Source organism: Cheilinus undulatus, linkage group 7 (genome assembly GCF_018320785.1).
Source record: "Cheilinus undulatus linkage group 7, ASM1832078v1, whole genome shotgun sequence".
Classification (NCBI taxonomy): domain Eukaryota; kingdom Metazoa; phylum Chordata; class Actinopteri; order Labriformes; family Labridae; genus Cheilinus; species Cheilinus undulatus.
In genome coordinates, this window is record NC_054871.1 from 51,256,845 (window position 1) to 51,272,771 (window position 15,927).

Consider the following 15,927-nt stretch of genomic DNA (forward strand, 5'->3'; position numbering starts at 1 on the left):
AAAAGGCATTCTGGGAGATTTCCCATAATGCAATGCTAGGAAAATCTCCGTCTGATGGGCTGTTAAGCTCTATTCATTTAAAAATGGGGGGAAGAAAGTTCAAACTTCCTTGAAACAAAAGACCCTCCTCTTCCACTCGACTCTGAACTCAGGCCTGAATTATGAATCTTATCTCATAAATGTGTGATGCTTTTCTCATAAACATGATTTTTGACCCATTATTCATTTTTGTAGATTCACAGATACATTTTAACTGTAACAACTTTAACCTTGAAATCTTTTTTTAATATTAGTGCGGCCTTAATTTTAGTGTAAAATCAGGATTTGTTACCTTATTACATGACCTACCTGTTGGCTATTGCGATAGTCCGAGGAGCATTTCTTCTTATTTCACAATGTCTCCACCTCTTTCATCTTAACTTTTTGAAGGCTTTTTCTGGCATCAGACCCCACATTGACATTTGTTTAATTCTGAAACTGAGATTTTATCATTATCAAAAAAGGACATTGTCTGGAGTGAACTTGAGTTAAAGCAAGAATATGTAGGAATTTGGTTTGGTGCACTTTGGCGCCCCCCACAGGTCCCTGAGTGTAACTGCACTGTGGTATATCAGCCTGCATTTGTTGACAGAGGGAAGGAGGGCGACAGAGAGGTCAGAAGCAGATGATGAGCTACAGTAATGTTACTGGATTTTCTACATATCTGACTTTGCTAGTGTCTACAGCCTTTTGTTGCTACCTGTTAGCATGTGGAGTATGTGTCTGATAATTCAGCTGTTACCATGACAACTACAGGCCGTAGGTAATGGCTACACTGGAGAGAATCATTTATCAAGAAGGGAGATTACTTAGGTAAAAGAAATTATTTATTTATTTTTATGCAAACTCGTGCCATAACTGTTGGAGGATTTTGTCCCTGGTAGACATCCCTGGTAATCATACAGCCTTACGGAGTCTGTTATGAGGGATATCTGGAGAGGTGTTCACTCTGCTGCCCACCAGATCATTACATTTGCTTTTCTCTTTTTTTGCTTACTCTTTTTCATCATCTGAGCTTCATCTATCATCGTCTTTTTCTGTCTGTTAGCCTCAGCCATTCTAACAGCACTGGCGTGTGAATGAAAACCTTAATCACTACTCATGAAAGAGCTGCGGCCTACACAGCGTCCCAGCTTTTTAGGGATTGTGGTGAAAATGATTGTCTGCTGCAGCGTTCAGTGTATTCAGTTGAGCATTCAGTCGATCTCTTTCAGGGTTCAGCGGGCTTTGGCATAGATCTTGAAGGGAAATGGTGAGCGTGTAGCTCCAGTGATTCCTTCTGTTTCCAGCTTGACTCCATCTAAAGTCGAAAACTCAAACTTCTGAAACAAACAGACGAAGAACAGGAACAGCTCCACTTTGGCCAGACCTTCACCCAGACATGCACGCTTTCCTGGAAAAGACACAAGAAGGTTAGAAAGACTCCACTTCATCCTCATTTATATGATATAGACAAAAAAGTATGTTCCTAGTTCAAAAGTGGAGTTTTTAATAAATAAAGAGACTAATAATTCAGCTGACGACACTGAGGGAACAGACCGATCACTAAAAGTCCAACACCCAACAGAGCCTTTGTGTTTTTTATTGAATATAATTTCTTATCAAATTCAGATTTTAATGTCTGCATGTTCAACAGTGGGCTTTATATGTATAAAAATGCTGAAATAATGTTGGGTTACTTCTTTGCTGTAATGGTGCTCCATGGTAGCTAATCTTATACCTTTGGCAAGCCTGTTTATTTCCCTTTGTAAGGAACATGCATTTGTGGGATGAGCAGCAGAGCTGAGTGTGTGGGTTGCATAGCTCCTCTGCCAATGCCAAACATCTTATTCTGCTGTTGCTGTTGACTCTTCTTTAGAGCTTCTGTTGCCCCCCAGGTGATGTCAGTCAGTGACTGATATGATTGGACCCATTGGAATCTGAATAATAAGCACTCTTAGGCTGTCTGAGTAGTCTGCATGTGTGTGGTGTCAACACGATTAATTTACTGCTCCACATCGTGTCGTAGCTGCCCAAACCCTGAATCGTAAATATCAAACGTGTTTGATGTTTATGATTCTAGGTCGTAGTGCCGCTGACGGAGTACCCACAACAACCAATGAGAGCGAGCACACCAGGTAGCGTTACCAGATGAAACATACACACTTACACCGCTCACAACCATAAACACAACTGTACCTTAACTCCAGCCAGGATTTCGTCCTGAGTCTTTTCCTTGTTTATTGATTGTTGATGCACCTGTAATGCATGCCAGAGCAGCCGGTTGTGGAGAGACAGCAAGACAGTGTCACAGACATCCGTGTTTTTTTTTTTTTTTTTTTCTAAAGTCACATGATCACGTGAGGTCGTAGGCAGGTCGGCAGGTGTGTGGTCTCCAGTGATCTGACAGTCGTCTAGTGTGTGCGTTCAGAGGATTAAAGATGAAAAATCTTTGGAAATTGTCCTGAAGTCTGTGGTCTCTCACAGTTTTAAAATCGTTTCAGATTAAAAAACGTCTAGTGTGTGGCCGGCCTTGTGAAATTATTTTTATCTATACTGTAGCACATTATAGGTTTCTTAAAATTTTTTGATAAAACATTACCTTTTCATTGGTGATGTTAACAGTGTGGAAGGGGTATATTGAACTAAATGATGAGGAAAGTAATGTTAGACCTCCATAGCAAGGCAATAATGTGCACAAATATCAGAATGCCAGAAATTAAAGGAAAAGAAACTGAGACAATATTTTTGGAGAAGAATAGAACAACTGTGAAGAGACAAAAAAGTGGATGAAAAGTGTCACAACTGATTAAACTGTTGAAAAAAGCATAAATGAGTTAAAAGTTGCAGAAGAGGCCAAAAGTGACCAAAAAGTGCTAGAAATGGGCTTAAGGTTGCAAAAAAATGGCTGCAATGGGCAAAAATGGGTGAAAAATAGCAAAATTGGGATAAACCCAGCAAAAATAGATAAAAGTTTCAAAAACGGACAAAAAATGGCAAAAGATGGCTAAGGTAAGCAGAAGTTGCAAAAAGATGTTGCAGAAATGAGCAAAAAAGGGCAAAGGCGGTTAAAAAAGGATTAGAAAAGGGCAAAAAATCGTTAAAACTGGAGAAATAAAAGTTTAAGAAATAGCCCAAAATGGGTGAAAATTAGGGGTGCACCGATTGCAATTTTCTGGCCGATCAGCGATTTTTAAAAAGCCTGACCTGCCGATTCTGATTTTTGCTGATACTGATTTTTTTTATAACTGACAGCATACACCTTCAATGTTCCAATCTTATTTTATTAAAACATTAAAACACTGAACAATACATGTAAGACAATATGAAACTGATCTTATCCACCGATCTTATTTACAAGGACCGGCCCATCGCCAATCTCCTAAAATTAAGGAAATTGGCGCCGATACAGATCTTGGCTGATTGATCGGTGCACCCCTAGTGAAATGAGTGAAAAGCGAGAGCAAAAAATGGCAAAAAGGCAGCTCATATAGGCAAAAAGTTGCAGAAAGGAGCAAAAAATGGTTTAAAAAAAAGTGGCATAAAGGTGTGGCATTAAAGAAAAAAGTGGATTAAAAGTACAGCAAATAAATAATTTCATTATCAGAACCCCATAATAGTTGACACACTTTTCAACTCTAACATGAGGGAACTGTTAGCCAGGATGCTAGCACCAATGCTACTCATCCAACGCACATGCACTGACATCATCACATAAATCACAACTTAGGGCCCATTCTCTCAGTTTTTTAGGGGCCCAGCCAACTCTGTGGGTGGGCCTGCATAACTTAATGCTACAAGATGACGAAGCTGGCCTCCACAGAGCGGAGTATCAGAGACCAGAATTTGGGAGTGGAGAGGATGAAATGTCCTGCCTGCAGTCCTGACCTTAACCCCACTGAACACTTGTGGGATCAGCTTGAGCGTGCTGTTGGTGCCAGAGTGACCAACACAACCACGTTGGCTGACCTGTGACTAATACTGGTTGAAGAGTCGGACGCCATCCCACAGCAGTGTGTGACCAGGCTGGTGACCAGCATTAGGAGGAGGAGCCAGGCTGTTTGGCATTGGAAGAGAAGACTTGGCAAATTTTTCATGGGTTTAACCCACACACTCAGCTCTGCTGCTCATCCCACAAATGCATGTTCCTTACAAATGTTGTACCATTTAAAAGCTAAACAAACAGGCTTTCCAACGGTATAAGATTTATTGCCAAGAAGCATTGTAACAACAGAGAATTAATCTATCAAACACTAATTTCCCTAATTGATGTGTTAAGTTTACATATGAGAACATTACATATTGGCTTTCATAGGACACAGTAAGGACGTCTGCTGTAGAAATGTTTCAGATTATTGTCCAGAATGTCCATTTAAGTTTGAGTAAATTGTTCTAGATGTTCGGCCATTTCGGGGAATTTGTTTGGATGTTTGGGGGGAATTTCCATTATTTCATGGGATCTTGGGGAATGTATTTTTCCATTTTTGGGAAACTGATAAGGAATTTTAGGAGGAATTTGCTGTGAACCCTAAAGGCGGGGTTTGCTTGAAATCTTTTAGGAACTTAAATGAAATTTTTGTGAAAATGTAAATGGAATGTTTTGGCTTTATGATAAAGTTTCTCACTCCTCAATCCCTCTCCCAATGACTGGCACCATTTCTGACTGGCTAAAGATCGACTCCGGCCAAATCACAGCCAACATGCTGAACTGATCCAGTGCTGTATTTTCTGCAGAAACAGGAGCTTTAGTGGATTTATGGACATCATATTTGATCAAGACTAACTCCTCTGTAAAGACTTTTAAACTTCTCAGGTCAGACTGATCTGGAGTAAGTGGGAGAAACTGAAGATGCATTCCAAACAAAAGTGATGAAAAAGCCCAAACTCATCATTCAATTCTTTAAAAAGATCATCAGATGTTAGATTACCTGCAGAGAAAGGTAGAAAGGCTTCCCTCCTCACAAACTTCCCATCAGTGTCCAGGAAGTGTTGAGGGTTAAAGGTGTCTGGAGTTTCCCACTCGGTCTTATCAAATAACACAGAGGTGAGGTTTGGCATCACTGAGGTTCCCTAAAACCAAAAGGCAGGAACTGATTTATTTATTCTATTTTAATGGTTAAGTTTAAGGAAAGTGCATGCACCTTTGGTATGAGGAAACCTCCCAGCATCACGTCTTTGGCGGTCGTTCTCAGCCCGTTCAGAGGAACTATATTTCCCATCCTCTGGATCTCGTGGATGACGGCGTCTGTGTACGGCAGGTTGGGTTTGTCAGCCATGGTGGGGTGGCGTGTTCGTCCAATCATGGCATCTATCTCTGAGTGAACTTTGTCTGACATAAAAGATGTTTTACTGATTATTTGAAAAGTTCTCTTCCCCTCGATGATTAGTGCAACGGCTGATCGTGTCGCTGACCTTGAATGTGGCGGTTGTTGATGAGGTAGATGAGGCCCCACTGCAGAGTCTTTGACGTGGTTTCACTTCCAGCTAAGAACAGATCCAGACAACACAGAACCAGATTGTTGTCATGAAAACCCAGCTCTCCATTTCTGTTGTGCTGTCCGACAAAAAGACAAAGGTGTTTGGGACTCATATTCAGATAATTGACTCTGAAAACAGTGTACTTACAGTCATGGACGAAAATGTTGGCACCCCTGGAATTTTTCCAGAAAATACATAATTTCTCCCAGAATTTGTTGCAATCAACAAATGTTTTGGTATACATGTGTTTATTGCCTTTATGTGCATTGGAACAACACAAAAAAATCAGAAGGAAAAAGACAATACTGACATAATTTTACACAAAACTCAAAATATGGGCCGGGCAAAATTGTTGGCACCCTCAACTTAATATTTAGTTGCACACCCTTGGGAAATGATAACTGAAACCAATCGCATCCTATAACCATCAACAAGCTCCTTACACCTCTCAACTGGAAGTTTGGACCACTCTTCTTTTGCAAACTGCTCCAGGTCTCTCAGATTTGAAGGGTTCCTTCTTGCAACAGCAGATCCGAGATCTCTCCATAGGTGTTCAATGGGATTTAGATCCGGACTCATTGCTGGCCACTTCAGAACTCTCCAGCTTTGTCTTCAACCATTTCTTGGTGCTTTTTGAAGTATGTTTGGGGTCGTTGTCCTGCTGGAACACCCATGACCTCTGACGCAGACCTAACTTTCTGACACTAGGCCCTACATTGCGGCCCAAAATTTTTTGATAGTCTCCAGTTTTCATGATTCCTTGCACACAGTCAACGCACCCAGTGCCAGAGGCAGCAAAACAAGCCCAGAACATCCTTGAACCTCCACCATGTTTGACTGTAGGTACTGTGTTCTTTTCTTTGTAGGCCTCATTCAGTTTTCTGTAAACAGTGGAATGATGTGCTTTTCCAAGAAGCTCTACCTTAGTCTCATCTGTCCACAAAATGTTCTCCCAGAAGGATTGAGGCTTACTTAGGTACATTTTTGCAAACTCCAGTCTGGCTTTTTTATGTCTCTTTGTCAGCAGTGGGGTTCTCCTGGGTCTCCTGCCATAGCGCTTCATCTCATTCAGATGACCACGTATGGTCCCAGCTGATACTTTTACACCCTGAGTCTGCAGGACAGCCTGAATTTGTGTAGAAGTTGACTGAGGATGTTTATCCACCATTCCAACTATCCTGCGTTGCATTCTTTTGCCAATTTTTCTCTTTCGTCCACGTCCAGGGAGATTAGCCACAGTGCCATGGGTTATAAACTTCTTGATTATATTACGCAAAGTGGACAAAGGAATTTCTAGATTTCTGGAGATGGTCTTGTAACCTTGAGATTGTTCATATTTTTCCACAATTTTGCTTCTCAAGTCCTCAGACAGTTCTTGGCTCTTCTTTCTCTTCTCCATGCTTGGTGTGTCACACACAGGCACACAACACAAAGGTTGAGTCAACTTTTAGACATTCTAACTGGCTTCAGGTGTGATTTCTAGATTACCAGCACCTGTTACTGCCACAGGTGAGTTTTAATGAGCATCACATGCTTGAAATAAAATTATTTACCCACAGTTTTAAAAGGGTGCCAACAATTTTGTCCAGCCCATTTTTTGAGTTTTGTGTAAAATTATGTCAATTTTGGCTTTTTTCTTCGATTTTTTTCTATTGCTCTAATGCACATAAAGGCAATAAACATGTGTATGCCAAAAAAAATTGTAATTGCAACAATTTCTGGGAGAAATGGTGTATTTTCTGGAAAAATTCCAGGGGTGCCAACATTTTCGTCCATGACTGTATTAGTTTCAGCCCTTCATTTACACAACAATCACAGAAATCATGAATTAACTCAGTGTCAGTGTTTGGGTTTTAGCTTTCTCAGCTGAATTTGCACCCAACACCTTCATTTACAAACTCTAAACAGCCTCCTGTAGTATCAGCCAGGAAGAAAAAGACTAAAAAGTATCTGAAGTATCTGTTATTGCTCTGGAATTTTTACTTTAGAGACCATGAAGATGGCCTGTATGGATCTGGCCCTACTGTCTCTATCAGAAAGGAGTCTATATAGTCTCGTGGGTTGCTGGGGTCCAGATCCATCTTGTGTTTCTCCACCTCGGCTCGGATCGATGCCTCCAGACATTTGGAGTTGCTGAAGATGCCGTTGTGCGGCCCTGGCAAGAGTTTCATCAGGGTGGGGAACGAATCGTAGAGCTGTTTGGAGAGGAAACAGATGCCAATTAAAGTCAAATTATCATCTCATAGAAAATGAATCTGCATTGTTTGACCTGGTAGACATATTTGTGTGTTAAACTGACTCTGTATTCAGTCTATGATGTGCAGTTTCTGCGGCTGTGGAGCTCTTTTTTCAACACGTTGTGTTTTTAATCCAGCTAGCTAGCTAACATGATGCTAGCGTAGCTCTGAGCTCTACTCTCTGGTAGTCGGGGCTGGGCTGGCGATCTGGTATTCAGGGCATTTTTACCTGCCTACTTTGGGGCCAGTATGATTTGTCTTTTGTTTTTTTTTTTCCTGGCAATGCATCAGAAATTTCTCTGGGCCAGTTAAATCTCCTCAACTCCTGCATTTCAGCAACACCTTAAGGAGATTGTTTTAATACCTCACATTTTCACCCACCTAGGTTCAATGTGTTACGCTGTCCCAATGTAGAATAATTTTGTTGGCTGAACGTGGTTAAATTATGGAAACTTTTTCAGAGTTCAGGTATTGTGACAGCTCCAGTCTGAACACTCAACACTATGACCCTTTCTAGTTGGATTTCTTAACTGCTCATAAAGACTGATTAAACATGTAGGGTGCTGCTATGACAGCTTGTTAGTGTTGTCCTTGTGTGTCAGGATCTTACCAGAGCCCAGACGGATCCCTCCAGGTAGGCCATCTCTGTCAGATTCCTCAGCATGTTCTGGAGGGTTCTGTCGCAGTAGTCAAAGCGTTTCCCAAACACGATCTGAGAGATGATGTTGGCCACGGCGTAGTTTAAGAGAGGCACCGGGTCAAACGGTTCACCTGAATGATGACGTCTTATCAGTCACAGTTACTGTCATAAGTTTTACTACAATCTTCTCAAATCTGATCATTTTCAAACCTTTCTCCTTCTCAATCGCCTCCTGTAGGTGGCGACTCTCCTCACAGATCCTCTGCTCCATGGAGCTGTTGGCATGACCGAAGGTTCGTAACATAGCCATGGCAAAACGCCGCTGTCTCCTCCACACATGACCATTACTGAAGAAAAGACCAGCTGAGAGGAAGACCAAGCAAACAAGGTTATTCTGACGGGTTCAATATGCCAATATAAAGGCTTTGGCTAACACTTTACCAACACGAATTAAATCAGTGCTAACCTGTGGAATCTCTGGAAGAGTTACTATGTGACATATGAGCAAATACCTACCAGTAAACCATGGAGAAAATGAGTTACTAACTAGAAGTTAACATTTATTTATTTACAGAATGTCCCATTTTACAGTAGCGGGCACTAAAAAGTGACTCATCAATAGTCATCAACATCAACAATATTCACTGAATCACTATCCAGTTTGATGATCATAGGGCAGTGATCATGCAAGGGTGATGGGTTTGTAGAGCAACACAGTGTGATATCTGTTCATTAACTATTCATTAGCTTCAACCTCACTGGCCAATCATTAGCTTCAACCTCACTGGCCAATCATTAGCTTCAACCTCACTGGCCAATCATTAGCTTCAACCTCACTGGCCAATCACTAGCTTCAACCTCACTGGCCAATCATTAGCTTCTACCTCACTGGCCAATCACTAGCTTCAACCTCACTGGCCAATCATTAGCTTCAACCTCACTGGCCAATCATTAGCTTCAACCTCACTGGCCAATCACTAGCTTCAACCTCACTGGCCAATCATTAGCTTCAACCTCACTGGCCAATCATTAGCTTCAACCTCACTGGCCAATCATTAGCTTCAACCTCACTGGCCAATCATTAGCTTCAACCTCACTGGCCAATCATTAGCTTCAACCTTACTGGCCAATCATTAGCTTCTATCTCACTGGCCAATCATTAGCTTCAATCTCACTGGCCAATCATTAGCTTCAATCCCACTGGCCAATCATTAGCTTCAACCCCACTGGCCAATCATTAGCTTCTACCTCACTGGCCAATCATTAGCTTCAACCTCACTGGCCAAAATTAGCTTCTACCCCACTGGCCAATCATTAGCTTCAACCTTACTGGCCAATCATTAGCTTCTATCTCACTGGCCAATCACTAGCTTCACTCTCACTGGCCAATCATTAGCTTCTACCCCACTGGCCAATCATTAGCTTCAACCTTACTGGCCAATCATTAGCTTCTATCTCACTGGCCAATCACTAGCTTCACTCTCACTGGCCAATCATTAGCTTCTACCTCACTGGCCAATCATTAGCTTCAACCTCACTGGCCAATCATTAGCTTCAACCTCACTGGCCAATCACTAGCTTCAACCCCACTGGCCAATCATTAGCTTCTACCTCACTGGCCAATCATTAGCTTCAACCTCACTGGCCAATCATTAGCTTCAATCCAGCTGGCCAATCATTAGCTTCTATCTCACTGGCCAATCATTAGCTTCAACCTCACTGGCCAATCATTAGCTTCAACCTCACTGGCCAATCACTAGCTTCAACCCCACTGGCCAATCATTAGCTTCTACCTCACTGGCCAATCATTAGCTTCTATCTCACTGGCCAATCATTAGCTTCAATCCAGCTGGCCAATCATTAGCTTCTATCTCACTGGCCAATCACTAGCTTCAACCTCACTGGCCAATCACTAGCTTCAACCTCACTGGCCAATCATTAGCTTCTACCTCACTGGCCAATCACTAGCTTCAACCTCACTGGCCAATCATTAGCTTCAACCTCACTGGCCAATCATTAGCTTCAACCTCACTGGCCAATCATTAGCTTCAACCCCACTGGCCAATCATTAGCTTCAACCTCACTGGCCAATCATTAGCTTCAACCTCACTGGCCAATCACTAGCTTCAACCTCACTGGCCAATCATTAGCTTCAACCTCACTGGCCAATCACTAGCTTCAACCTCACTGGCCAATCATTAGCTTCAACCTCACTGGCCAATCAATAGCTTCAACCTCACTGGCCAATCATTAGCTTCAACCTCACTGGCCAATCACTAGCTTCAACCTCACTGGCCAATCATTAGCTTCAACCTCACTGGCCAATCACTAGCTTCAACCTCACTGGCCAATCATTAGCTTCAACCTCACTGGCCAATCACTAGCTTCAACCTCACTGGCCAATCATTAACTTCAACCTCACTGGCCAATCACTAGCTTCAACCTCACTGGCCAATCATTAGCTTCTACCTCACTGGCCAATCACTAGCTTCAACCTCACTGGCCAATCACTAGCTTCAACCTCACTGGCCAATCATTAGCTTCTACCTCACGTGCCAATCATTAGCTTCAACCTCACTGGCCAATCACTAGCTTCTACCTCACTGGCCAATCACTAGCTTCTACCTCACTGGCCAATCACTAGCTTCAACCTCACTGGCCAATCATTAGCTTCTACCTCACTGGCCAATCACTAGCTTCAACCTCACTGGCCAATCACTAGCTTCAACCTCACTGGCCAATCATTAGCTTCTACCTCACTGGCCAATCACTAGCTTCAACCTCACTGGCCAATCACTAGCTTCTACCTCACTGGCCAATCACTAGCTTCAACCTCACTGGCCAATCACTAGCTTCAACCTCACTGGCCAATCATTAGCTTCTACCTCACGTGCCAATCATTAGCTTCAACCTCACTGGCCAATCACTAGCTTCTACCTCACTGGCCAATCACTAGCTTCTACCTCACTGGCCAATCACTAGCTTCAACCTCACTGGCCAATCATTAGCTTCTACCTCACTGGCCAATCACTAGCTTCAACCTCACTGGCCAATCATTAGCTTCTACCTCACTGGTCAATCATTAGCTTCTACCCCAGTGGCCAATCATTAGCTTCTACCTCACTGGCCATGATTATGTCCATATGTCCCATGTACAGAGGCTGTTGTCCTTAAAGTTGTTGGCTCTGGTTTAAACCTATCTTGTGGCTCCTTTTCAGCATGTTGTTCCAGTTATGTAAATTACTATAAGGTGCCATCTTTGTGTGTGCTGTGTTTGTGAGTCACCAGAGTTCCCGGAGTAAATCCTGGTCACCATGGGGCTGTAAGGCCGCTCCACAAAGTTCTCAGCCTGGTTCACGAGGGCTTCTTTCACCATCTTCCAGCCAGACACAAACACAGTTTTGTGTCTCCCCAGACGAATGCAGAAAACATTTCCATAAACATCAGCGAGCTGCGGACCAGGAGCGGAGAATGAGACGCCTGTGGTCGAGCATGTGACTCCCATAAGATGCAGATTTAACACAATATAGGGTTTAACCCTTTTACTCACATTAAAATGCTGTCAGAGAAAAGCCTTATATGGTTTTTAGATGGTATGTATTTCTGTGTGGAGTAGGGGTGTAACGGTACAGAAAAATTTCGGTTCGGTACGTACCTCGGTTTTGAAGTCACGGTTCGGTACGTTTTCGGTACGGTGATTGAAGCAGATAAATAAAATTTCATTTTAATTCTTTAATTAAATCGTATTAAAATAAATAGGCTGAATAAATTACATTTAAATTATAAATAATGCTGCGACCTCCCTCCAAAACTTCTTCAGTGATTAAAAATATTAATACATAAATGCATTTTTGAATAGCTAGGTTATTTTCATTGATATATTGACATATTTATGCCCATTCTTTAAACACTAAAATTTCCCAGCTAACTTGAACGCCTCATCACATAACCGCAAGTTAGCTTGTTAAGTATGTAAATTATTTTTTGCCAATTTCAACAGGGACTTCAGCACTGGACTACTTTTTTAACTAATGGGACCTACTACAAAGTTTGGAAGAACTTTTCACAGCCCATCTTGGAGGATAGAGAGGTTAAAGCCGTGTGAACTCTGAGGATAACGTTACCTATGACACAGCTGCAGAGTCCCTCTCTCACTCCTCCGAGGCTGAAGGTAAAGTTAATATGATCCACAGAGCCAGAGCACCATTGCTGTATGGCGGCTCTTCTAACTCCACAGCGTCTCAGCCCTCCCTCATCTTGGTCAGGTGGTTAGCACCCTGAATCATTAGATTATGTCATTTACCTTTGAATAATGGAGCTGCTGGGTTAATATTCATGAGATCAGAGCTGCATAGATTTAACAAAAGGCTGAAAACTTTACTTTAGAACAGGTAAGAATGGAAGAAATCACTCATTAAATCATTAAACTTGGCTTTTAATTGTAGAATGCTGCATTAATCAGTCATGATAATGGTTCATTATCAGTTTGGCCTTTTAATGATTAAGAATGGGTATTTTTTTCATAATTCTGATGTTTGACACCCCTGGTCTACTTCTAAGATGTAAAGAGCCCAGCACATACAGAAACAGTCTCTGGTAGATTCCTCCTGCAGGAGCAGCGAACCTGAAACTCTTTAACCCACACAGACAGACTTTGGGCACCAATAAGAGGAATAAATCTAATGACTGAGTCACAGAGTGTAGACTGAAGCTTCCAGGACGTTCACATGGATAAACCACACAGGTATCAGACTGATTAAAGCAGGGGTGTCAAACTCAGTCACAGCAGGGGCCAGATTCTGGATTTAGGTCTGACCTGAGGGCCTAACTGGGTCAACATTTAACCACAACTGTCAACCTCATTTTCACCAGTATTAAATATGAAAAAAAAGCACTGATGATAAATAATTCCAAAATTCAAAAAAGTCAAAATGATGAGTTTAAAGGCTCAAATCTGAGATTAAAATTCCAATTTATTGGTTCAAAACATCAGAACACGATATTAAAAAATAGAAAAAAGAATATTGTTAAAGAGCAAATATACAAGGAGAAAGTTGAAATCGTACGTTTGAAAGGTCAAAATATGAGATCAAATTTGAAATAATGATTTTAAAATCAAAATATGACTTAAAATTTGAAATTGTGTGTCTTATTTCAAAATATGGGATTAAAATGCCAAAATTAGGAGCTCAAAATTTGAGCTGGACTTCAAAATCATGACTTCAAAATTTTAAAAATATGATTTAAATTCAAACTTGGGAGTTTAAAAGGTAAAAATATGATCAAAAATGTAAAAAATAAGGAATTTAATATTTCAAAATATGGGAAAAAAAGATCTAAAAGATAAAAGAGTGACATATAACGTCCAAATAATGAGTCAAAAAGGTAAAAATAGGACTTGAATTTAAAATTGGGGATCTAAAAGATAAAAATTTGAATTATAAAGTTCAAATTATGAGTTGAAAAGGTCAAACTATGACATGAAAAGCCAAAATCATAAGTTAGAGTCGTAATCTTGAGATGCAAAATTGAAAATATGAAATAAAACACAAATTTTTTTTTTTTCCCACATTTTTGACTTTTTATGAAATCTTTCTTTCTTTGTACTTTTCAGATTTTTAGCTTAACAAGGATATCTTAAATAATCAAGCTAAAGTTTACATTATTATACTGGAGGAAATCTGCAGACCTCATACTGCTGGGCCACTTATAATACAAATATGATAGGATCTCGCGGGCCGGATATAATCGTTCTGTGGGCCGGATTTGGCCCCCGGGCCTTGAGTTTGACACCTGTGGATTAAAGCTTTATGATTTAGGATATGCCAACGTTTTAGCCGAGCCACTAGAGAAAAGCTGTTAAAACGTGCCTGAACAGCCTTGTCCCCTCATTAGGTGGACCTCATCAGTGAAACAAAAACAGCAGTTCAGTGAACTCCCCTCATGGAGGACAGAGCAGGGTCATTCATTCAGACTCAGGAGGGGGGCGGAGCTTAGCAGCTCCTCTACTTGTCATGTTTGGTTATTGTTTGAGAGCCCCCTGGTGGTGAAAGTTACATTCTGTGCGTTTCATGATGGCTTTTGCGTATGCATTTGCATTTTTTTGCTACTCTAATTCCATTTTTACTGATTTAAGTCGATTTTTGAAACTTTTATCCTGCTTTCTGCAATTATCTGCCCCTTTTTCCCACCTCTTTTTGCCCCTTTTTGCCCATTTAAGCTGCCTTTTGCCCCCACATTTTTTCTGATTTTTGCCCATTTTAGTCACTTTTCACTGATTTTTGTAACATTTTGTTTTTACCATTTTTTTCTCTTTTCGTGGCTTTCCACCCATTTTTGGCACTTTTCTCCCAGTGTTTGCTGCTTTTTGACCGTTTTTGCCACATTTAACTTATTTTGATTGCCACTTTTCACCACTTAGATTGTGGCTCTTGCAGATGTGTTTTTCAACAATCTGGCTCTTTGGTCGAGCAGGGTTGAGTAACGCTGTTTTAAATGAAAATCAGCTGATAATGATTGCTGGCTGATCTGTTGACATATCTCTATCTGAAACAGCTGCCTGATGTCAGATGAGGGGATTTGAATCACCTTTTTGAAATAACATTACTTTTACTTTTTGCACAGTTTTTGATGGTTGATCTCATAAATGAAAGAAGGCTTGGTGAGACTTTCTGTCAGTACAAAACTAAACCAGGAAAGGGATCAGAGGCGCTGCTTTGTCCACCAGGGGCGCCAAAACTGACCAAAGGTTCCTACAGAAGCTTTCAGGATGATTCTGAATCCTAAATAATGACGACACTGCGGTCTTACCTTGGTCAGGTAAATGTGAGGATGCTGAGCTTCAATGCTGAAGACGTTTCCCAACAGAGGAAGTGAAGGCGGTCCTGGAGGGAAGTTTGGCGGATCCTTTGTGGTGATAAGATAAACAATGAGTAGAAGTGCTAAAATAAAAATCAGCAGTCCTTTCACACCAGGCGGCAGGAACAGATCTGGCAGCCACATTGTGGAGCAGAGGAGACGAGCAGAGAGCGCTCAGGATCTGCTGGTCCATCATCGTCTCTCAGAGACGGGCTGCTTCTCTGCTGACTCACAGTTCACGTCCAGACAATGACTATTGTGTCTGACAGAGGGGGCTCTTTATTACCCAGCACTGAGGAATTCAGTTAAGCATGGACGCAAGCTGACTCCATAACGTAGACATTATGCAGAGTAAATAAACTGTATCAGCCATAAACATCAGCAGCTGTCTGGGAGAAGCTTAACCAAAGTAACCATGATCCTAGACCTAATGTTACCTCATTTTTACAGATGTCACAGCATTTGAATGTATTGAGCATATATGAGCATTATTTTGACTAAATTTACTTGCATTGTTTTGCAGTGCTGGACCATTTGGACATGTTTAAGGGAGGAGCAGGGCTCCCAGTATTGTATTTGACTCTGTTTCAGTGATGCTCAGCGTGTGGCTCTTTTGTGATGATTTGTGGCTCTTTTATGTCTTCATTTGAAATATTATACCACCAGAAAACTTTAAAAAAGGGAAACTTTGACCTC

General features: G+C 41.3%; 1 protein-coding gene across 1 annotated transcript; it reads right to left on the bottom strand.

The window, feature by feature from the left end:
* Positions 1-1,002: 1,002 nt before the first annotated feature.
* LOC121512178 (cytochrome P450 2J1-like) lies at positions 1,003-15,375 on the bottom strand. Its single transcript, XM_041791324.1, has 9 exons — positions 15,184-15,375; positions 11,659-11,824; positions 8,584-8,736; positions 8,344-8,504; positions 7,521-7,691; positions 5,431-5,572; positions 5,160-5,347; positions 4,947-5,088; positions 1,003-1,432 (listed from the first exon to the last, which is right to left on the bottom strand). The coding sequence occupies exons 1-9, from the start codon at positions 15,373-15,375 to the stop codon at positions 1,257-1,259; spliced, it is 1,491 nt and encodes a 496-aa protein (XP_041647258.1). The 3' UTR covers positions 1,003-1,256.
* Between the last annotated feature and the right edge of the window lie 552 nt (positions 15,376-15,927).